The sequence below is a fragment of the Populus nigra genome, chromosome 7, assembly GCF_951802175.1.
Source record: "Populus nigra chromosome 7, ddPopNigr1.1, whole genome shotgun sequence".
Classification (NCBI taxonomy): Eukaryota; Viridiplantae; Streptophyta; class Magnoliopsida; order Malpighiales; family Salicaceae; genus Populus; species Populus nigra.
Window position 1 is genome coordinate 1944916 of NC_084858.1, and position 23357 is coordinate 1968272.

Below are 23357 nucleotides of genomic sequence, written 5' to 3' on the forward strand. Positions count from 1 at the left end.
AAGCGAGAAAAAAAAAACAGAGCAATCAAAAGAATAAAGATCAAATTTAATTAAAAAAATAAAATGACATGACATCTTTTAATTTTGGTTGGACTAATATGAATTTGGAAGAGATGAGAGAGAAAAGAGGGTGGAGAAGGAAAAAAATGCCATTGACACCTTGTTATCGATCATTGACCTATACGCGTCACCCTAACAGACATAACTTAACCATCACTTTAAATGCTACTGTGAAAAACTATGCTTCTCCACTAGAGGAGGGCGCGCCCACCACCTGAGCATGCTAATCTTCCTCCACATGCTTGTCCACCAGAGGAGGGCGCACTACCATGTTGTCATACTCATCTACTTTAGTCAACCATATTTGTTTTAGATTCAATTTTGATTTTTTAAAACTTAATTATTTTATGTTTATATTATTTTATTTTATTTTGCTAAACTGACCATCAACTGAGTGCCAGATTTTATATATATATATATATATATATATATATATATTGTGAGAACCTCATATCTAGGTAACAAAAATAAACTACAAAGTTTAAATCCCAATTAAAATCGATTAGAATGGATTAAATTATAAAAAAAGTTGAGTGACCGATAAAAACATAAACTCTTCCACCAACCTTGCAAAGTAGTCCTTGATATTAACAAAAAAAGGGATTAGATCTTTGTCTAAGCTTGAAATCCGATTTTCTAAGCTATAATTCTTTTAAATAAATAAAATTAAATTTTATTTTATCAAATTAAGTATTAATTGAGTGATAAAATACTCTTTTGACATTGCAAGTTCTCTCCTCACATAGATAAAAACAAATCACCATGATCAATTCCAAATCAGAACAATTTTTATGAACTAAATTAAAAAAACAAATTGAGAAATAAAGTGAAGAAAAATTTAAAGACCAGAAAATAAAAGAGATTTTACTGTGTGCATCCAAAATGAAAACTAAAAGACTAATGTGTTTTAGTTTTTATTTTAATTTTTAATAAATAAAAAATTTGGAGCTGAGGAAATTTAACAACTTACATAATTGAAAGATTTGATTGTGTGAGGAGAAAAAAATAGGAAAAAATAGACTGTAAAAAGGTAATGTTTAACAAGCAAACTAATAGACAAGCTTCAATGGGAATGTTTACTTTTGTCTTGATGTTCGAAGCAAATCTACTTTAGAGTCAAAAGTTCATGATTTGTCCTCCATAGAATATCAAGGTCCAGACTTGTTCCTCGGCAAGGATTAGAAGGTCTTCATATTTTTATTTTTAAGTGAAGGTGTTTTGATTCTTTTTTCAACATATTTATTTTTTAATTGATGAGAAAAAGGATTTTCTCAGCTTACTTATTAATTAAAATAATCTCTTTCTTGTACGAAGGATGTTTCATTTCTCTATATTCATTTAATATTTAATAAATTTTTAAAATACTAATCCAAATATTTGAATTAAAAAAAAATAAACATATCTTATTAATTACAAAAATGATATTGTTTTGTATAAATATATATAAAATTTATTAGAATTAACTTGGCGGAGTTTTATGGCCTGTTTGAAAATATAGTAGAGATATATTTTTAAATGTTTTTTTATTTAGAAATATATTAAAATAAATTTTAATAAATTTTAAATTTTATTTTTCATATATATATATATATAATCTAAAAACAATAAAATAAATATTTAAACACTCGAGTGGCACGTGATAACCTGCAAATGCTGAAAGATGGCGCCACCTCGTTTTGAGTGTTCAGGATTGATATGACTGACTCTCTTTGACCATTAATAACCTCCCTGGTCTCGCCTTCACTTCCCTGCTTCCGCTGCTCCTCACTTGCTAATACACTACACCACACATACATACAGATCCGCATTTGCATTTCTCCGGTACGCAGACGCCGCAGCAGCAGCAGAAACGATAAACACAGGTCAGTCTCCACCTTGCTTCTTTCTTTCTGAAAACGGGAGGTAGACATAATCCTCATCTCTCGCACCTTCTTTTCCTTATACTCTAATTCGAATTTCTTGATTTCTTTTTGTATAAATTAGCTAGTTCCAGCAATATTCGTGAATTAAATCGAGCATCTCTCGCTATCGTGTCGGCACCATGACAGCTCTATACAATCCCAATGGTAGTGTGTGTGTGTGTGTGTTTTTGGCCGCATTCTCCCTCTCAATTTTTCTTAATCAACATATCTCCGGCCGTTTGATTAGTTGAAATTTGAATGCATTTGGCGTGATTATAATTTGATCAAACGGTCAGCATCTAGGTGGGGCCTAGTAGTGACAGCCAACTCGCATTATAAAAGGTGGTGTGTGTGTCTGTATATATATTTGTATATAATAATATTACATGACAAATCTGTCTTTGAAGGCAAGTCTTTTATTTATTTATTTATTTTTAATTTAGAAATTGTAACCGTTACATTGAGGCTAAATTATGTTTCCGATAATTTAAAGTGTCATCTGTATAATTTATTGCATTATTTATTTTTAACAAATTCTACTAATAAAATCTGACTTCATTAAAGCAGCTGTTAGAAACACGGGCACTCTGGAATTTTAAAACATTTAAAATTATTTTTTTAAAAATTAATTATTTTTTTATGTTTTAATATACTAATTTTAAAATAAAAAAATATTATTTCAATATATTTTAATATAAAAAATATTTTAAAAAATAATCATAACTATAATTTACTCGTAATGACAACCCTTAGAACGACTACGGGTGTTTTTAATAAAGGAGCTGCCACCATTTTCAACTCTAGCAACCACGTCCAGGACCGGAGTTAAATTAAAGTTTTAGCATTTAAATAATAATTTTAAAACCCAAATCCAACTCGAGTCACGACAAATCTAAATTAGTGGTCGGAGGATCGACCCGGATTAGGAGGGACGTCCCTAAAATGATTTGTCAGCAGGGGCCGTCCTTGGAGCTATCTAAGATATTACAAAATCATGGGATCTTACAAAAGAAGATGATCTAATGAGATGTTTTGTAATAATTATAAAACAGAAACATAAAATTATGCAAAGTTTCCACTTTTAAACAGAACCCACATCACAAAAAATGATTGGTTTCTGTTTAAAATTAATTAGTGAAACTCTTAACTAAAAAAGGTTGAAGAGTCACTTTCATGTTTGCAATTAAGTGGCTTTCAAAGAGGTGGTTCGTGTATTCCATCCCATTTTCCTCTTTTTGTATGTAATATAATTAAAATCTTGATTAGCATTTGACCATTTGAAATACTACTACTGATCAGCATCCATCTTGCTGTCAAATGTCTGTTTCTCTTCCCCTTTTGGGAACTTGTATTCCCACCTGCTCTTCATAAATTGTGATTAGTTTGCCGTCTCCTTTAGAATCATCCGTTCTCCTTCTTTCAGCTTCTTATAGGTTTGTTTCCACTTTACTTAGCTTTCATTCATTGCCAATTGATGTTTGAGATTTGAGGACCAGTTTGGATTGTTTTCCTTTGATGTATTTTTGGTTGGCTAAGTTGGGCTCTTCCTTTCTCTTCCTATGGTTGATTGGGGGAGTTAACTCGGTGTTGCCTCTACTCTAAAAGTGCCTATGCTATGCATTTGATGTGTAACCGTACCAGGGCTCCTCTTTTAATGAATGGTCTACATGTCTTCGTTTCTTTGGACACTTCCATTTTGAAGGCCGATGTATTGACAATTTGACATGTTTCATCATCTTACTGGAAATTTATCTTAGAACTGTAGATGACAGCTTAATTAATAATTTCCGTGGAACAGTTATCACTGTATTTTGCTGTTAGCACCGTAATTGAGTGCAATCTAGCATAGTGTAAGTAGTATCTTGCTTTAACAATTAGCATAGCGTGTGTAAAATTATTGGAACCTTCAAGTGTTTGTTGACCAACTATGAATTTACCAATTCCTAACCACCAATTTCTAGTTACTGTCGGTGCTTTGCCATATATGCAATAATACATTGAGAAACTTGGGGGCTGTATTGGTGTCCAGATCATCTTGGAATGTGTGAATTTGTATGTATGAAGCATGCCATCTATCCGTATGTTTAAGCTTTTGTTTACTCATTCTATAGAAGTTCCAATCACTCTCGTTTTCCCTGGAGTTCTATAATTCATGTTTTGAGTTTTCTACTCTACTCATATGTACTCAAGCTTTTGCAATCTCTTGTTTGGTGCAGATTGGACCTGTTATGATTAAGGAAGTTGGATGAGCAAATGAAGGTTTCTGTTTTCCACCATGAGTTTCTCTCTTCTTTTTTCTATCATGTACTAGTCAGACTTTTAGCCTAAAGCAGCACAAACACACCCGGGCGCTGTATAATTTTAATATGATACCTTGTTCCTTTAATATAATTCAACTGGAATACTGAAATTTTGTTTTGTTTTTTTAATGCTATGTTATTTCTATTGTTACTGATAGGCAGAATAACTTCCTGCAAAGTTTGCAAGATCAGTCTACTATTGTTAGTTAAAATGATTCAGATGCTCTGCGACTTCCTAGAAACTAAACTTTGTAATCTGATGTTTTAGTCTTTGAGCTTGTTCTCTCTCTTCTATTCAGCAAGTATTTGCCATTTTGTCTTCATAAACTTTAGAATTTTTTTTTGGAAGGCCACTAAATATTAGCATTTTTGCTAAAGCTAACTGTTAGGATGCTGAACAAGTAGAAAATTTTCGTTCTAAACTGGGACATTGAGTTGACTGGCACTTTTGTTTTATGCTAGTGTTTGAGTAGATGAAGCTTCAACTGAAAGTTGCGTTTGCTTGTCTCGTTGGCGTAGTCTGGATCCAGCAAGGCTTTTGTGGTCAGTAATAAAATCTGTTCCATCTGTAACATTTGATTCTCTACCCTTTACTACAATTAAAACTGCCAATCCCATTTACAAGTTTCTTTTGTATATCTATAATCCTGGGAAGGCTAGGCATCTCTCGTCAAACATGTTTGAGTTAAGGTTACATTGCATCAGGTGTGACAACCATTGCTACTACACATGTATCAACAGTGCAACCCATTGCTTGAAGGTGTTTGCTCAAAGATGCCTAGGCACTCAAGGCTACCTCTATTATTCTCCTACTAGGCAATATATTGAAACATATGTAGGCTACATAAGATGTTTTTTTGGTTGCAATTTACTGCATTTGTTAATTTTAAAATGCCTGATTGATGGCGCTGCACATACTTTTTCTTCATCTACATAAATGCAGCGTTTTTCATTTCTAGTTAATCGGATGGTGCAGATGAACGTTCCACTAAATCAGGCATCAACAATTGGACATGTACATGTTCAGCATCATATCAAGGAAATCAGAGCTATACTAAATCTAATTGTTCTACATCCTGTGATTGCAGTCCAGGTATGCCGCTTCATTATGCTATAATCATCCAGGAGTTCTACAACTTGCTTGATCTGTAATAGCTGTTGCTCAACAGTTGACAAAGCATACTTCTGACTCTCTTTTTTACACTAACAATTATTAGCCATTAGAAATCTCTCCTTGTAGTTCTTAGGCTAATTTCCCTATCATCTCCCAAAAAGAAAGAAAGAAAGAAAGCACGAAATGTACCCTGTGTGTATACCAAATGTTTCATGACTGTTTCAGTCTGATTCTTAATTAGAACATTATGTTAACCTAGGAAGCAAGGAAGAAATGAATAAATTATTGTAGTGTTTAGCAAATTATATCCAAAGCTGATATGCTACTATTGAAATATAAATAACTTCAGTTTTTTTTTTCCCCCTGGTGACAGTGTTCAACAACTAAAAGAAGCACAGAGTTTTTCTTATAGATTAGCTGGGTTTGTTCAAGTTATTTACTGTGTAACCTCCACTGGCAGATTCATAAGGCACTGTATTGCTCTAATATGCTCCAACTAATTGTTCTCAGAATGAGTTGTTTTATGATTGGTGAAAGACTAATTTTATTTGGATCCACAAACGTTACCATGAGTGACTTTTGGACCCAGGCTTTTTATGAACAAGTCCTCTTTTTACCATACATTTCTGAGTATGTTATGATTTCCTGCATGAAAATTATTGGTTATATTGTCTTATAGTTGGTATCCATGATAATTGTCTGCTTCTGATGCATGAAACCTCGAATGAAGTAGCCGGTCGACAAAGCAGAGGTACTTGGACATGTACATGTTCTACTGATGGGTTACCAAAAGTTGCTGCTGGCAGTCAAGATACTACCTGTTTTACAGCTTGCAACTGTACCTCTGGTACTTCTTTCCTTTTAACTCCTGACATAATGTTTTTCTTCTGCATAATTCAGTCCCTTGGATGCTGCTCAGTTAATATTTAAAAAATTGATTTTTCATGGTATATCTCTGCTAGTTTCTTTTGGATAAGATTTTTGGCTGCTTAACTTGTTTGATGTTACGATGAAGAAAGGATGTGAAGCAAAGTTTAACATCTAACTAAATGATCTCTCCAAATACCTGTGTTAGCTTTGAAGCATGTTTCTGTTTCAATCATGGGTCTAGCCAGTTTTACAATAATCTATGTTTCTGTTTCAACATTGGATTTTGCAGCGATTAAATGGGATAATGAAGCTCATAGGACGGTGGAACTAAGAGCTATGTGATTGTTTTTTGTGTCATCAATGAAATGAAAGTTTGCTGGTTAAGAAAATATATCATTGATGGACAATTCACAACTTTATGATTTGATTTATTTTGTTCATCTCAACTGTGCATTATAGGAACAGAGGTTAAGTGAGATGGACCAAACCATACGCGCATAATGTGCTTGTAGATGCTCATATATACATTATCATAGTATTTTATTTCCTTTTCTCTCTGTGTTCTTGTAACAGGGACAAATTTGATGAATATCATACTGATCCAAACACTTAAAAACCTAGTTCTTTCTCAAGTTTTGATTGAAACTGGAATAACAATAACCATATAGAACAATCAACTAGGATATCCAGATACAATATAATAAGAACAAAATGTTATTCTTTTTTGTATTTATCCCAATGACATATTTATATGTTTTTATTATGATTTTCTAGATGCTTAAGAGTGTTTAAAGCCACTGGCCAGTGGTGAGGTGAGTCATCCATTGCTTGACCTGTTCGCGTATGCTTGCTTCTTAACAGGATCTCTTACTGATGCTCAAGCTACAAGAAAACATATTTCTAGCAAAATAGTTGTGGTCATCCTATTATGTGTCATACTCACAACTCTTGCATTTCTTGCTTCAACAACATGGTATCTCTGCAGAAAGGACAAGTGCCCTATCCAGTCACCAACATTCTTGTCAGACAGAGAAACAAGTTGCAATAGTGCTACTAACTTAATTAGTCATAGGGCATCTTCAGTGTCGGAAACTAAAATCCGTGTTGATTCCCCCATTAATCCTATATCAGGTAGATGTCAATTCTTATCCCCCCATCAATCCTATCAATTGTCTATTGCTTGTCATGATTCATCATACAAATGTTTTCCATTTTCTCAGGGTGTTTTCGCAAGGCTTCTTTCTTGTGTAGGAGCAAAACAGAGATTATACATGGAACTTTAATCTGTTTTGCATACTCTGAATTGGAACATGCCACCGATAAGTTCTCCCATTCAAATCTTATAGGACTTGGGGGAAGTAGTTATGTATATCGTGGTCAGCTCAGGGATGGTACAACTGTGGCAGTTAAGCGACTGAAAGCTCAAGGTGGAACTGATGCAGACCTCCTTTTTTCAAGAGAGGTACCGCCCCAGCTTGATACCACTTTTTCCTTATTTGCTAAACAACAGCATCTGTATTTAGTTATTTCTTGAAGTGTAAACAAACTGTTTGTGCCTCACAAATCACGTGGAACCTTGTCATGCTGTTATGAACAGGTTGAGCTGTTAGCAAAACTCCACCACTGTCATGTTGTGCCTTTGCTTGGCTACTGCTCGGAGTTCCGAGGGAAGCTTTCTGAGAGGTTGCTGGTATTTGAATACATGCCTAATGGTAACCTGAGGGATTGTTTGGATGGAATTATGGGGGAAAACATGAACTGGCAAACTCGTGTTACCATTGCAATAGGAGCTGCAAGGGGCTTAGAATATCTCCATGAAGCAGCTGCTCCAAGAATTTTGCATAGAGATGTCAAATCAACCAATATCCTTATGGATGAATTATGGAGGGCAAAAGTAAGAATCTGTTTCTTGGGTCTCTATTAAAAATATTGACTCCAATTAGAAAGACAACTTATTTTAGCAAGGGCAGACTCGAACTTCAATCCTAGCCCTTTCCCTGTTTTTCAAGGAGAAATTTTTTTCCTACTGCAACTTTATTTGGGACAACTGTCAAATGTTCATTAGAATGGGCAGGTTCTTATTCAAAATAACTAAGTTGAACAATGAAACCATAATGCAATCAAACATTTATTTCTGATGACAGCTAATATATGCAGATTACTGATCTTGGTATGGCTAAACGTTTAAGAGCTGATGGAGTTCCCAGCAGTTCCAGTTCTCCAGCAAGAATGCAGGGCACATTTGGATACTTTGCACCAGAGTATGCAATGATTGGAAGAGCCTCTCTTATGTCAGATGTTTTCAGTTTTGGTGTAGTTCTACTTGAAGTTATCACTGGTCGGCAACCAATCCATAAAACAACCAACAAAGTAGAAGAAAGCCTTGTCTTATGGGTAAAAAGCATCTTGATTTTGTTTCATGTATTTATATTTTATATCCTCTGGTTTGGGTAGCTCACGAAACTACATCTTTTCCCAATTAATTATTTCTGTTGACTATCTCAAATTGTGATATTGCTTGATTATGCTAAAGATGATGTCTTTAGCAGATGAATCATCATTGATGTTATGGAAACATAGAAAACTGTCTCGAGTAGTATACTAAGCAAATTGTGCCTGCGGAGTAATATTACTCGAATGCTGTTTATAATCCTTTTCTTTTGTTTTTGTAGGCTACTCCTCTTCTCCAGGATAGCAGGCGAGTAATTTCAGAGTTGCCTGACCCACGCTTGAAAGGGAATTTCCCAGAAGAAGAGTTGCAAATAATGGCTTACCTGGCAAAGGAGTGCCTGCTGATGGATCCTGATTCTCGACCAAGCATGAGTGAGGTTGTACAAATCCTCTCAACTATAGCACCAGAAAAATCCAAAAGGAGAAACATTCCCGTGAGTCTTTTTCAGGTAATGTAATAATAGCAAGTCAAGCTTTTTAATTTACTCTTTCTTTCAAGGCTACCAACTATCTATGATCGTTTTTTCTTAGTATTATTCTTGGTAAACAATGAGAACAATTTTGATGTAAATTCTGTGTTTAATTGCTTGAATTTTGTGTGCCTTTTGGAACTGGAATTGCTGGAAAACTATTACTTATCTATATTTCTTGCTTATGTATCAAATCTGGTTGTCTCGTTTATTTGTTTAGTTATTCTCTACGGAGGTGAGGTAAACGTAGTGGTGAGGTAAACGTAGTGCTGCATTAATAGATTCTGAGAACATAGATGCAGGCAAATCATGCTTATGTATGCCAGTGATTGACTGAAGTCGTCTCCGCCCGCCAATTTTATTGTCTGAAATTTCCTAAAATGCCTCCCGCTGACCTGCACATTTATCCTTTTGATTCATGTTATAAATGTCACCGCTTATGTCTGACGCAGATGTCTTCAATCCAGAGTGTGACAACTGATCCATACAAAGAAAAACCTGACAGTCGAGCCGAAGATCCTGTTGATGCAGAGGAAGTACTGAAACGAGACAGGTTGTCAATTCAACAGTCAGCTTTTGATGGAGACCGCAACCTTTTTGTTGGAAGCTACATTGAAGGGGCAGATAATATTTCAACCAAGTATATGGAGAGGTTAATCATCTCGACTTCAAAAGCTCACAGTTGGGGTGCCGCAGATGATGAGGCCGTAGATTTAACTGAGCCTCGGTTAGAATCTTTCTGCGTGGAAAATGTTGAATCTGCTTGAAAGCTGCTCCCCTCCCATTGAAGGCAAAATACTTTGTTCCGGTACAAACTCTTTTGGTTTCTTACACAGAGGAGAAGCATGCAAGTTTTAGAGGATTACCCTTTCTAATGTTGATTTTTTTATTCATTTAGTTTGAAAATGAAAAAGGAATCTTGCTCATATCTTTATTTTTTTGTATTTAATTGTTCGTGTACAAAAAAAAAGTTATAGAAAGCTCGTTTTGTGTTTTATAATATGATATATCTCACTAACAAAAGTTGATATAGTTTTATGCATGTGAAATGGTGCTGATCGGGAACATATGAGATATGTCAGATTCAATTGCCAGTGAAACGAATGCTTTAAACAATAATAAGCAAATATTTTAAGTTATATTTTAAGTTATATTTTAATCAATTGATTTAATTCATCTCAGAAACAAAAATCCTGTTAAAAAAAGATAAATTTAACAAAGATTGAAAAAAAAAACCCTAGATAACCTGACTAAAAAATTCATATAAAGCAAAAAAAACCAAGAAAATATTTGAGGATAGAACGTTAAAAGATGAGCTTAAAAAAAAGAGAAAAGAAACCAAGTAAATACGATTGAACCTTCTAAACTCGAGTTAATCTCTTAAACTTACAATTCATTAAATTCCAAACTCAAGCTTAATCAAGAACCTTAATACCCAATCAATTTAATAATGAATGATGAAATAATTTAATCTAATTTAATTAAAAAATAAAATTTCTTTTAAAAAAGCTAGATTTGACAAAGAAAAAAAAACCCCAAGGCAATACCTAACTAATTTAATGTTGAAGGGTGAAATAAATTATTTTATTTTAATTAAAAAACAAAATTTCTTTTAAAAAAGCTAGATTTAATAAAGATTGATAAAAACTTCTTTTTGAGGCAACTTGTGTTATTCTCAAAATGAATGAAAAATCCTATAGAAAGAGAGAAAAAAAAATATTGAATGATGAAATTGAAAAAAAAAAAGAAAAAAAACATAGCAAACTCGTGTGAACCTTTTAAACCCGGATTAATCTTTCCAACTTAAAATCCATTATGCTCTAGATCTGGGCTCAATCAAGAAGCTCAAAATTTGACAAATTTAATATTGAAAGATGAAATAGTAAACAAAAAATCAATCTAAAAGAATTCAAGGTAAAAAAGTAACAATTATAAAAATAAAAATCAAATTTGATAAAAAAAAAATTAAAATAGGATGAAATTATATCATAGACTTTAAGCTCATTCCTCTCAATAAACTAACATAAACTTTCTTGTTAAATCTTTAATGAGTGGATCCATAATATTTTATTTTGATTTTACACAGTTAATAAAGCTAATATCATTTAAGAGTAAGTATTAGACAATCTTATATTTATGAGGTATATGTCTCGACTTATCATTTTACATATTATTTTGTGCTTTTTTAATTGTAGACTAACTGTTGCAATATATACAAATTGCTAGTATAGGTTTAGGCCAACATGGAATGTCTTCCAAAAAATTTGAAATCCATTTGAGTTCCTTTTCTCTATCAAGAATAATAAACTAGGATTTCATCATGGATCTTGTAATACACGTTTGTTGAAAGAATTTTCAAGACATAATTGATCTATCAAAGACATATTCATTTGTGAATTTTGAATTATTAGTATCATATATCCAATTTTGCATCATTATAACCTTCTAGTGTCATCGAGTAACCAGTATAGTGTAATCCATGGTCCAAGATGCACCTCAAATATTTGAGAACATTATTTATTACTTTTCTATGATTTATACATGGATTATTGGTAAATTTATTAAGTTTGCCAACTAAGGATGTAATGTTTGATTTTGTGCGGTTCATAAGATACATCAAACTCTCTATTATTGCAAAATATCCCAATTGATGCATTTCCTCACCTTTATTTTTAGATATATGCATACTTATATCCATTAGTGTTTTGACAATGTTATTGTTACCTTTTAAAAAATTTACTTATAAGTTTCTCAGTGTAGTAAGATTGAGTCAATACCAATCCATCAAACATCTTAGTAATTCTTTTTTCTAGTATGATATTTGCAACATCCAAGTCTTTCACTTATTAGTTAGTATTTTCTTTGTAGACTTAATTATGTAATTATTGCTTCTTAAAATTAGCATATCGTCTATACAAAGAAATACAATGATATAACTTTTATTTGTATTTTTTATATAAACATATCTATCTACTTTGTTGATTTTAAACTCATTTGACAATATAACTTTGTTAAACTTTTCATTCAATTGTTTAGGTTCTTGTTTCATATCATGACTTGACAAGCTTATAAACTCTTTTTTTCCTTTTTAAAAACAAATCTATTAGGTTATTCTATGTAAACCTATTCATCAAGGTATTTAAGAAAGCCATCTATATCTTTATTTGATGTATTTCAAGCTTGGTAATAGCTATGATGATTATTAATATTTATACGAAAGTTATTCTTAACACAAATAAATATATGTCAAAATAGTTAATATCTTTCTATTAACTGAATCCTTTAACAAGTCTTTTTTTTTATATTTATCAATAGTTCCATCAACTTTCATCTTTTTTTTATATATATATAAATATTCACTTATGACCTAATGTTTATTTCTTGGTGGAAGATTGGTTTTATGTATGATTGTGCATGATAAATTCAATTTTACTATTGATTACCCTCTTCCAATAGAAAGCTTAAAGACATGTCATTGTTTGAAAGTAGCTTCATGGTTCATTTCCTAACAAGTATATTAGAAAATCAAGACCAAAAAATTTAATCACTTTCACCCTCTTACTCCTTATCTCAAATTCATCATCTTTTAATTGATTATAACTACTTGATCTAACTTTAATTATTTTTTTAAGTGAATAGATTTCTTGTGCTTCTTTAAATTGAAACACATCTCCAAAGAATGCAACATTCTTTGATTCTATTATTGTATTAGAATGGATATTCTTAATATTTAAGTTGTGTAAAAGAAATCGATATGCATTACTATTGCAAGCATATCCAATAAAGAAATAATCTATAATTTTAGTTCCTATCTTGATCTTTTTTGGTTAAAGTACTACCAATTTTGTAAGACACACCCATACTTTAAGGTATTTGTAGGAATATCTTTTATCTTTTTATAATTCATATGGTATCTTCTCTAACATTTATGATGTACTATGTTAAGTAAATAATTAGTAATCAAAATTGTCTTCCTTATAAGTTTTAAGGTGCTCTTGAATATATCAACAGAAAATTCATTATTTTTTTAATATTCAGTTTTTTTATTCAACAATGTCATTTTATTGAGGTGAATAATTTTTTTTTTGAATGGATAATACCATTTTAAAAACAAAATTCATTAAAAGATGCTCTATACTCTCCATCTTTATTGCTCCATATTAATTTTATCTTTTTATTAAATTAATTTTCAACTTTATTCTTGTAATATTTCAACATTTCATGAGTCCTATATGTTTTCTAAGCAAATAAGTATAATAAAACCATGAGCAATATATGTAAAAGTAATGTAATACTTTTTCTAACCTTTAGTTTGCACGAATTCTAAATCACTAATATTCAAGTAAATTAAATATCATACTCATTTTAATTGTTGAGTTGTTTTTGGATTCTATATAAAGATCATACTTATGATTTTTTTAAAAAGTCATATTCAGTAATAATTCAGGATTATTTAATCTTTGTATAGAATTATAATTCACATATCCTAAACTACCATGCCACGTATCATAAGACTCAAGCCGGCAAGAAGAAGAGACATCATGATCATGATGTACTCACTATAAAAAAAATTTATTTTCTGGCTACTGCAAGTTGTGCATGCAAAGTTACCAAAATTAATTCCTGCTATTTTATCTTAATGTACTCACTATAAAAAGAATAAATACATGAAAGTTTTTAGCCCTGAAGAACAAATGTTTTTTTTTTGAAATTAAATTGTTTAGAACGTTTATTCATAGGCTAGAAAATAAAAATCATTTGTAAGTTAAAAGAATTATTTTACACTAAACTCAGGCTTTAACCTTCGGCCAGGCCATGCCCATCTCTTGCCGAGCTGAACAAGTGGTTTAAAATCAAAGCTCACTTAGCCTAAAAGCTCTCTATTCTAAAAGTTTTGATGCTTTATAGGCACAAATTTGACTATCAAGTTTTCAATATATAAGTCACAAGAAAATCATGTAATTTTTTATAGTAGGATCGATGATTTTTTGGTTTATAAAAAATATCAACAAATAATTTTTTAAGATTAATTTTTTATTCACTCAAATTTATTTTAGATAAGATAATATCACATGTTAAAGTACTTTTATTGGAAAATAATTTTTAACAAAATCTTAACCCTTAAAATAAGTAAATCCTACTTTTAATTTTCTCTAAAATGTGCCAATTAACCATTTTTTTAAAACAATTTTCTAACAAATCTTTACTACCTTACGTCAGATAAAATCTTGTACTATAAAATCTTCTAATTTGGTTCTTAGATATGCCTTTTGGTATTTGTTTTGGTAAGTCTAAGTCGCGGCAGTTGAAGTAGGTGTCCATATGCAGAGGCAGAGCTAGCCATGTCCCAGTGTGATAATTAGTTAGGTCGTCCATTTTGCAAATCCTATATTTTGCGCAACTTTTGAATGGTAGTTGAAGGTGTGACCTGAAGAGAGGATGTTGAATAATGCTCTACCAATTAATATCAACCATCTAACTTCCACATAGAGGATACCATCACCCTCCAGAAGTATTCTCCGTCCATCTTAGGTCACCAATGGATCCACCACCACCACCCACAGCTCCACTGCTCGGTCCAGAAAGCCATGGTGGAGGATGCTGGGATTCATGGTAAGCTGTTCCTTTTACTTATACATTTGCTACATCTGGAGGAACATGCAACATCGGTAGCTAGATCTTGACCTTATACTATATATTTTATTAATTGCTGACTGGGAATAATATTAACCTTCTGCAGTTTATGGTTTCTGTGCTGCTGTGGCCTATTTTCATGCTGCTGCCCTCCACTGTTTGAGCCTGTGCCTCCTCCTCCCTAAAGCTGCGTTTCTTTAGATATAATTCTTTGGTTCGTCAGAAGAAACCAGAATACATAGTTCATTGACACTTTTATCTTCTGATTTTTTTTCCGAAAAATGTTGTGATAACAAGATTTTCTTTTGTGTTGATTCAAGCTTCTTTTTTTCCGGGTGTTGTGTGGTTCTATGTCTATGTTTAGCTGCTGAATTTTGAGTCGCAAGCCGGCCAGAAACGTAGCTTCTGGGATTTGTATTTGGTATAATTTGTGGGAATTTGTATTTGTGGAGTTAATTATGACTTAGTATGTACTTGTAGTTCTGTTGCCTGCGCTCTGCGTGTGATAAACATACTCATGATTTTTTTTTTGTAGACAAATAATGCAAACCTATAACATATAAGGTTCACCTCATCAAAACCCTGTACAATTGAAAAAACCATAAGTGTGAAACTCCATTTATTATGAAAAATCTAAGTTAAAAATGGACACAGTGCAGAATTCATTAACAATGTATTAAAATAAAGGCCAATGATCTAATATTGAAAACTCTCAACCTGATTGCTCGCCTAAGTCAAAAGTGAAATTAAATGTATAGAAATTGCTATGATGTGAGCCAATTAATTTAGCAGGTTCAAAATCAACTCGGACAATTAAAAAAAATAGAGGTAAACCTAGAAATGACATTTCTCGGTTGTTTTTATTAATGAGATGATGACATTAAATAACACACAATTAATTGGGATAAACATCAAATATGTAATTCATATAATAAACATGATCATAATGTGCTAACTCGATTGAGCATCTATCAATTTTCCTTCCCTTTTCCTATTCTAGTATAGCTTGGATCTTATTTGAGCTTGGATCAGATAAAAAAAAGTCTTAAATTGAAGATTTATTAGAGAATAAAATGTTAAATTGAAAGAAGAGGCCGGGTCAACTCGGGGGGTTGAGATTCATGCCCTAATTAAAAAGTTATTATTAAATTAGAGGTTAAATCAAATGAAAATCGGTTCCTAATTGGAGAGTTATTAGCGAATTAGAAATTAAATTGAACGGGTTAAATGAGATTTATGGCTTGATTGAAGAGCTATTATCGAATTAGCAGTGAAAGTTAAAATAAAAGGTTGACACGTGCAAAAGAGTCAATGCATGAATTGGTGCTATTAGTTTTGAGCGGTGGTGCGTGTGGTCTCTTTCTGTCTTTAAATGTGATATTCTTTAGTGTTTTTAGAATTGTTTGGGTGTTCTTGTTTTTTTTTGGTGACGTGTATAAGGTGATATGCAGTTGACACTACGTCAATGATTTATTTATTTATTTTTATTTCCTTTCATCCTTTATTTTTTTAATCTTTCCTCCCCTGGATTCTACAATCTAATTTGTTTCTTCTTGATTTACAACTTTTTTTTTTGTTTTTTTAGCCCCTCTAGTTAATTTTTTTTTTTTGATGAAAAACTCGATCAATTTTTCTCACTACCAGGATTTTTTTTTTTTGACTAAGCAAGAAGGCTATAAAAAGATAACAAAATTGAACTACAAGGGCAATCGCAAAATAGATTAACACAAAAGGATTAAATAAAAAAAATAAGATAGCAAAATAAATAAAAAAAATTGTATTGTATGAATTCACAGTGAAATAGAGTGTACGACCACAATAATTGCAACCCTAAATTGCCTAGGCGGTTTAGTTTTTCTTAATTCTATTGAGACTAATTAATCGATCCACATTAAATGGTTCATTCACCAATATTAATCATTCTTAATTTGTTCCTTTTGTTTAAATAAAAAAGCCTTTTTTCCCTTATCAAAATTTTCCATTTTTATTGCATCTCTTTTATTTATTTTATTTTTTTTAAAAAAGAAAAAAAATAAATTGAAGAAGAAAAAGGAATTGATCGAAGGAATAAGTTTTAAATGTGTTTAAAAACGTAGGATTAATTATGTTATATGGTTTTAAACTATAAAGGTTATTTAATTTGTTTTAAAACTAAATTATAATTACATTAAAAATTTCATATCTTTATAATATGAAAGCTAGCACATCAAAAGAGAAAAAAGATTAAATGAAAATATTCTTATTATTTTTTTATAAAGTGTAGATTTTATTTTATTTTTCTTACTTCTATCTATTTTTTTATTTAAAATAAATTTGAGAAAATAACTAATAAGATACTATTATTTATTCTGTGCATTATAAAATTTTTTTTAATATAATTTTAGAGTAGAAAATATAACAATATTTATCTTATATTATTTTAGTAGATATAGACATGTTAAAAAATAAATTCATATTTGGTTGAGAATTAAAAAAAAAAACACAAAGTTGAATTTAGGATAAATGACAACAATCATTATCATGAACTTATATACAAAAAGAACTCTAAATTTTGAATATTCGTCATATCCAATGTGCCCTTAATTATTATTCAAATAAATTAATGTTATTCATGTATTAAGAAATAATAATGTGCCCTTAATTATTATTCAAATAAATTAATGTTATTCATGTATTAAGAAATAATCATATCCTATTGTTTTAAAAAATAAAAAAAAATTAGATAATACATGAAAAATATTATTGCTGGTACAAGAATATCTCAAACTATACATAAAAAATTCATATGATATTAGTTAATTTTTTATCCTATTAATAATCAGAGCAAGTAAAAACCACAGCAAAGCAAAATAAGCTAAACCTCCCTCTCTTTCTTTCTCTCTCACAATGGCCTCCAAAGGTGGTGCAGCGCCTAGCACTTACACTCCCGCTCCCACTCCCACCAACAAAGCCCACCGTCCTCCATTCTTCACTGACTCTGACGTCGACTGGACACGTTCCGATGGCCGTGGTTTCCACCAGTGCCGATCTGCCTGTAATATATCTTTCCCTTTTTACTGTTTATCATTTTTTTTTTTTAAAAAAACTTGCTTAATAGTAATTAGCCTTTAATAATCTTCTATGATTACACTGAAGGAATGATCAGTTTTTGCAGGTGGGTTTACTTTTGTTTTCTCCTTTTTACCTTCTTGGGTGTTGACTTCTGATTCTTTAACTTATGCTGACATGTTTTAGGCATTCTTGTTCTTCTTTCTCTTCTTTTTCCCTTTTCTATATAACATGCAGGGCTGTGCTATCTCAATGTTTCACTGTTATATGTGCTTTAGGGTGTCAATGATTATGAAAATCTGTAAATTTACGTTTTTTTTTTGTTTCTTTCTGTTGTTCATCGAAATGATTTCCATTAATTATCGTTGATTTTATTATCTTACATCTTTATGTTCTGTGAAAGATGCTGCATTTTTATTGTGTAATGGTGTTATGCTAAGAAAATAAATGAATGAATGAATTGGTTCCCTTGTTTCTGGTTCTTCATTTATTTTCCCGATGATTCGAATTCTCATACTAGGGGCATGGAATTTCGGAAATTTGAGGTTTCTGTCTCTGTGTTTAGAAATCTGGTTTCCTTTGCATGGAATGATATATTTACATCCTCTCTAAGGATTCTCGTGGTGTGGACATTCCATATAACTGCCTGTCAGTCTCTGTCTCCTTTTGTTATGGGGTACCATTGTACCAACTTTTCGGTGTTGGGTTGAGCACATCCATGGATGGAATTGATTCTCATGTTCTATTAGCAGAGTCTTTATGTCCTAGATGCTAAAACCCACCAATTTCTACTTTATATGGATTGCCCTCATCTTAAATATGAATGTGATTCGTTACCACTGAAATGAAAATTTTATTTCGACGTTTTAAATTTTGATTGTTAATAGAGAGCATGTGGCTCATATTTCTTTTCTTTTTTTTTATCTGTTTGCATGTACCATTCACATAAGTAATCTATTATCATCCAGGGATTATGCAGGAATGATATTTTTTTGTTTAATTTACTTGAACTGAAATGTTTTTCGTTTGCAGTTTTCCGGACTGGTGCTGTCAACTCTGCTGCAGGATCTGCTTATGCTGAGTTTGGAAATACAAAGGTCATTGTTTCTGTGTGAGTATTGCCTTTTCTATATTTGTATCTCATCGCAATATTTCTAGTTTTTTCGTTTTGGGTTTAAATTTATAGGTTATATTAGCATGATGGAACCATGATAGGAGATGTAATTATTACAGCAACCATCATATATAAACTTAGTTTTACATCTTACTTCCCTTTTCAGGTTTGGGCCCAGAGAGAGTAAGAAAGCAATGATGTATAGTGACAAGGGCAGGCTTAATTGCAATGTTAGCTATACCACTTTCGCCACCACTGTTCATGGACAGGTATGTGAAGCAACAGCATCTACAATATTTTATGATACTCATCTTCAAACACCTATTATCCTTTTGAAGTTATTGTAGCTAATATATGATGCCCCTTTTTGTCAGGGATCAGACAACAAAGAGTTTTCCACCATGCTTCATAAGGCATTGGAAGGGGCAGTAACGCTGGAAACTTTTCCCAAAACAACTGTAGATGTGTTTGCATTGGTGTTAGAATCTGGTGGCAGTGAGTTACAGCTTCATACTAACCTCTAAATCTCGGTCTTTTGGAAAAGAATGTTATGTCTAGTTTGCAGGATAGCACAACCATCTTTATGACTACTAAGCAAAACTTGCACCGGGAATATTGTTTTTCTGTTTACAATAAAAAACTGTAAAGCTTTTTCATGCTCTTAAGTTTTCTTGTTTCTGCAGCCTGGTTTTCCGATAAAATTTTAGTGGCTATTAAGAAATATTTTCTTTGAACTCATTAACAAGATTATGTTTTTGCAGGTGATCTTCCTGTTGTAATATCTTGTGCAAGCCTTGCCTTGGCAGATGCTGGGATTATGATGTATGACCTTGTTGCTGGAGTTTCTGTGGTACGCTTCATGTATAGACTTGAGGTTTCCTCACACTGTTCTAGCTGTTATCTGACATGAAGTTTATACATTATATGCATTTACACAATTATCCAATGCAACTTAGTTAAATATCTTCTAGTATTTATTTTAATTTTAATTAGTCTGCTTGATTGTTGTTGATGCGTATAAACCAACTCTAATCATTGGACACAACTGCAAGTTTCAGAGCTTACAAATAGTTATGCTCAATGTAATTATCGATCATCATTCTATTGCCAATAATTTGACCTGCCAACTTCTTTTGCTGGTCACTTAGGGATGAGAATGCTTGGGAATCTTAAATCCACCCTTTATAAGCTGAGTTCTTTATTCAAATGTGGTCTTTCATTCAAGTAATTTATTTTTGTATCTTCCCTCCTTCCCTCCTTCCCTGCTTCCTTTCTTTCTTTTTCTCCCCTAATTTTGCTTATATGCATTCTCCTTCACCAAAAATATTTACTGATTGAGTTTCTATATAGCATGTGTTCAGTATGTGATAAATTTTAAATAACCTATTACCATCTCTGTTTGTTTTGAAAATGTTTCTAGTTTGAAAATTGGAGCGTTGATTAGTATTTTCATATATTTATTTATTGCTAATAATTGATAGAAGAAAGATGTGTTTTAATATCTTAACAGTAGAAATTTTATTCGGGTGTTTAGTGTAATTTAGTCTCTAGGACAAAATACTTTGTAATGGGTAGTTTTCCCAAAGTTTGAACTAGAAATAGAAATTGACTGAACCTATTATCATCCTGGCCTGTTCCTTTGTTCACTACAGAATTTGTTAGCTCTTAAAAGGCCGTCTTGTAGTTAGTCCCATTGAACCTGATAGTGGGAAAGAAAATTTGAGACATCTAAATTATTACACTATGCTAAATAACTACTCATTTGATGGTGTGATTGTGCTATGACATGGCTCTTTATGAATATAGATGGAGATCCGGGAATTTAGGTGGTCACGTTAATATTTGTTGCCTTACTGGACTGTTTTTCCTTTGTCTGGTATTACTTTGCTCTGACTCTGTAGAAATCATTCTGAGGCCGTTTCTAAGTAAGTTGATTGTGATTCAGTAGAAACATGTTAGTGTAATGATTGGCTCAAGAAGCTTTCATGTCTTTAAAATGTTAGTGCAGTTCTATACTTCATTCGAGATATAACCAGCTGCTTTAATGACTTCATCTCATTTGTTTAATTCACATTTGTTTCTTCCATGTTTTGTAAATTAGCTTCTTTGTTTTGCAGTCTTGTCTTGGCAGAAACCTCATCATTGATCCAATTTTGGAAGAGGAAAGTTTTCAAGACGGAAGCCTGATGATCACTTGCATGCCTTCTCATTATGAGGTCACGCAGCTTACCATTACAGGGGAATGGTCAACTGCAAATCTGAATGAGGTGCGCCATCTAAACTGCTAACGTCATTTGTTAAACTACAGGATAAATTATAACCTATAAATAGCAGTAAGCAATCTAAGGTGTGTGAAGTTTAGCTGGACTGATTTTGCTTTTCACAAACAGGCAATGCAGCTTTGCTTGGATGCTTGCTCAAAGCTGGCAAAGATAATGAGGTCCTGTTTGAAAGAGGCTGCTTCAGCTTCAAAAGATTAGAAAGAACCTCCTTGTAGTGATTTTGCTAGCATAATTCAGATCACCTTTTAGCTGTTTTTATCCTCTCTTCCTTTCCCTCTTTAAACAACAAAGAATTCGTACAATTTTGTGAGAACTATCAATTTTCCTTATCAATGCTCACCTGTCTGCATTTTTCCTTCTTTTCGCAGCTACCAGTATATTTCTCTAGCCCACTTCTTACACTACAAAGCAGACTGCAGAGTGATGTTGGATTCCTGTATAATATTCTTTGTTTATAGATGGATTTATTGCTTTTAGTCGCATCTTAAGGTTTGCTCATCTCCCCATGCCAAGTGTAATTATGGTGTAACTGTTGCATTTTTTCTCGTGTTAGCAATATCATTTGGGTTGCTTTTTTATTATTTATGATGGATCCAGCATTAAAATGCCAGTAGAATTTCCATCCAAGATGAATTTTAAGAACATCTAAACAAAAATAAATACATTAACAGCAAAAGGAATCTTCTGCAGTAAAATTGAGATGAAGGCATTGCTGATGTCATTGCAAGGCAATATGAAAACAAAAAGATCAATGATTAATTGTCCTGCCATCTTGAGATAGGCCTAGGCACCGTTTAGCGTAGTAGTGCAACTACTGTTTTGTTAAATTTAATTTTGTTTTGTTTTAAGTTAATTTTTTTATATTTTTCAATTATTTTGGTGTGTTAATATAAAATAAAAATTTAAAAATAAAAAAATATTACTTTAATGTATTTTTAAACAACACCTTGAAAAACAATTTATGATCTAATACACCCTTGAAAAGCAAATAGAATCAGAGAAAAAACATCTCTTCGTTCAGGGAGAGGGAAGTGAAGCGTAGCTGGCGTGGCTGGCGTGGGCGAGACCAAGGAGAGAGAAAGAGGAAGGGTGGCTGACGCAAGGTGGAAAGAGAAGGGAGGGAGGAGGAGAAGAAAAGAAAAAGAAAAAGAAAAAGAAAAAGAAAAAGAAAATAAACATAAAACTAAAAAAAAATGATATTTGAAAAAAATTAATTGTACCATCATAAAAATATACCGAAGCCACTTCCTATTTTGAGGGACATGGTGTTACTTCTTCAAATGTTTGTCTCTTCGTCCCTCTCCACTGCCTCTGCCACTCTTTAATTTCCAACAATTTAATCATAAAAATTCATTTTATAACACTACCATATATCTTTTCAATTCCTTGAGTAGCTTCCCTATCATTTGCTTTGTATTCTCAGATTTTTTTTTTGTTGAAAACAATATTACAATGTATATAAACTATTTTATACATGCTCATATATAGCCATGGCCACCATTGTTTTTTTTTTTTTTTGGATTTGCGTGGGGTGTCCGGGCCAGCTTGCGCACACCACGACTATTCCCCACGACCCACTGGACATCCTGCAAGCCCATGAGCAGGTAAGGCACCGCGGGGGTGACAGGCGTGCACATAGAGGGTCGAACCCGGGACGGGGGCGGAACAAGTCACACGATTGACCATAGCAGCTAAACCCTCAAGTCCATGGCCACCATTGTTGACATACGAGGAGATTGAATTAATTAGAAGAGTGGAAAATGTTCATCAGACCCCATTAGTTAGCAAATGAAAGCATAGCAGAAGGATTTGGGGTCAGTGAAATGACTAGTTTGTAATGTAAGAGCTCTCCCTCTATCTTTGTTGAGTGTTAATAATATTGTTTTTTCTGTGTGACGATTACCAGTTTCTAAGCAGATAAATTATGTTTACAGAAAAAAATACAGTGCTTTGGGAGTCTTCTGTCATTTTAATGCCCGATAAGATAACGTTTTTTTGTTGAATCTATGCATCTATGCTTAATGTAGAAGAAATACCCTCAAGATACATTCATCTGGGCTTTGTTTATTAGGCAAGAAATCACAAATTGTGCTTTCTTGGGCTGGTTTCAATT

General features: G+C 32.3%; 2 protein-coding genes and 1 long non-coding RNA gene across 11 annotated transcripts in view; all 3 read left to right on the forward strand.

Moving 5' to 3' along the window:
* Nucleotides 1-1713: 1713 nt before the first annotated feature.
* On the forward strand, nt 1714-10161 carry LOC133700021 (receptor-like serine/threonine-protein kinase NCRK). Of its 7 annotated transcripts, XM_062123577.1 has the most exons (12): nt 1714-1922; nt 2044-2126; nt 4178-4220; nt 4724-4804; nt 5238-5354; nt 6106-6222; nt 7107-7376; nt 7466-7707; nt 7843-8139; nt 8403-8639; nt 8918-9145; nt 9619-10161. In XM_062123577.1, the coding sequence occupies exons 4-12, from the start codon at nt 4735-4737 to the stop codon at nt 9931-9933; spliced, it is 1893 nt and encodes a 630-aa protein (XP_061979561.1). In that variant the 5' UTR covers nt 1714-1922; nt 2044-2126; nt 4178-4220; nt 4724-4734; the 3' UTR covers nt 9934-10161. The 7 variants fall into 7 exon arrangements, with proteins under 7 accessions (XP_061979561.1, XP_061979562.1, XP_061979563.1 ...); XM_062123578.1 differs by lacking the exon at nt 2044-2126; XM_062123579.1 differs by lacking the exons at nt 1714-1922; nt 2044-2126 and adding an exon at nt 2893-3163.
* A 4286-nt stretch (nt 10162-14447) lies between these two features.
* The window catches only part of LOC133698957 (uncharacterized), an 89821-nt gene continuing 80911 nt past the window's right edge, over nt 14448-23357 (forward strand). The window contains exons 1-2 of one of the 2 annotated variants that reach the window (XR_009843214.1): nt 14448-14779; nt 14907-15283. This is a non-coding gene — a long non-coding RNA (uncharacterized LOC133698957). Of the gene's footprint in view, nt 14780-14906; nt 15332-23357 lie in introns of those variants that run through there. The other variant, XR_009843215.1, reaches the window with a different exon arrangement.
* On the forward strand, nt 17619-21720 carry LOC133699121 (exosome complex component RRP41-like). Of its 2 annotated transcripts, none has more exons than XM_062122266.1 (7): nt 17619-17834; nt 18881-18959; nt 19129-19231; nt 19337-19457; nt 19724-19812; nt 21080-21229; nt 21353-21720. In XM_062122266.1, exons 1-7 carry the CDS (start codon nt 17687-17689, stop codon nt 21440-21442), a joined length of 780 nt encoding a protein of 259 aa, XP_061978250.1. In that variant the 5' UTR covers nt 17619-17686; the 3' UTR covers nt 21443-21720. The 2 variants fall into 2 exon arrangements, with proteins under 2 accessions (XP_061978250.1, XP_061978251.1); XM_062122267.1 differs by lacking the exon at nt 17619-17834 and adding an exon at nt 18065-18149.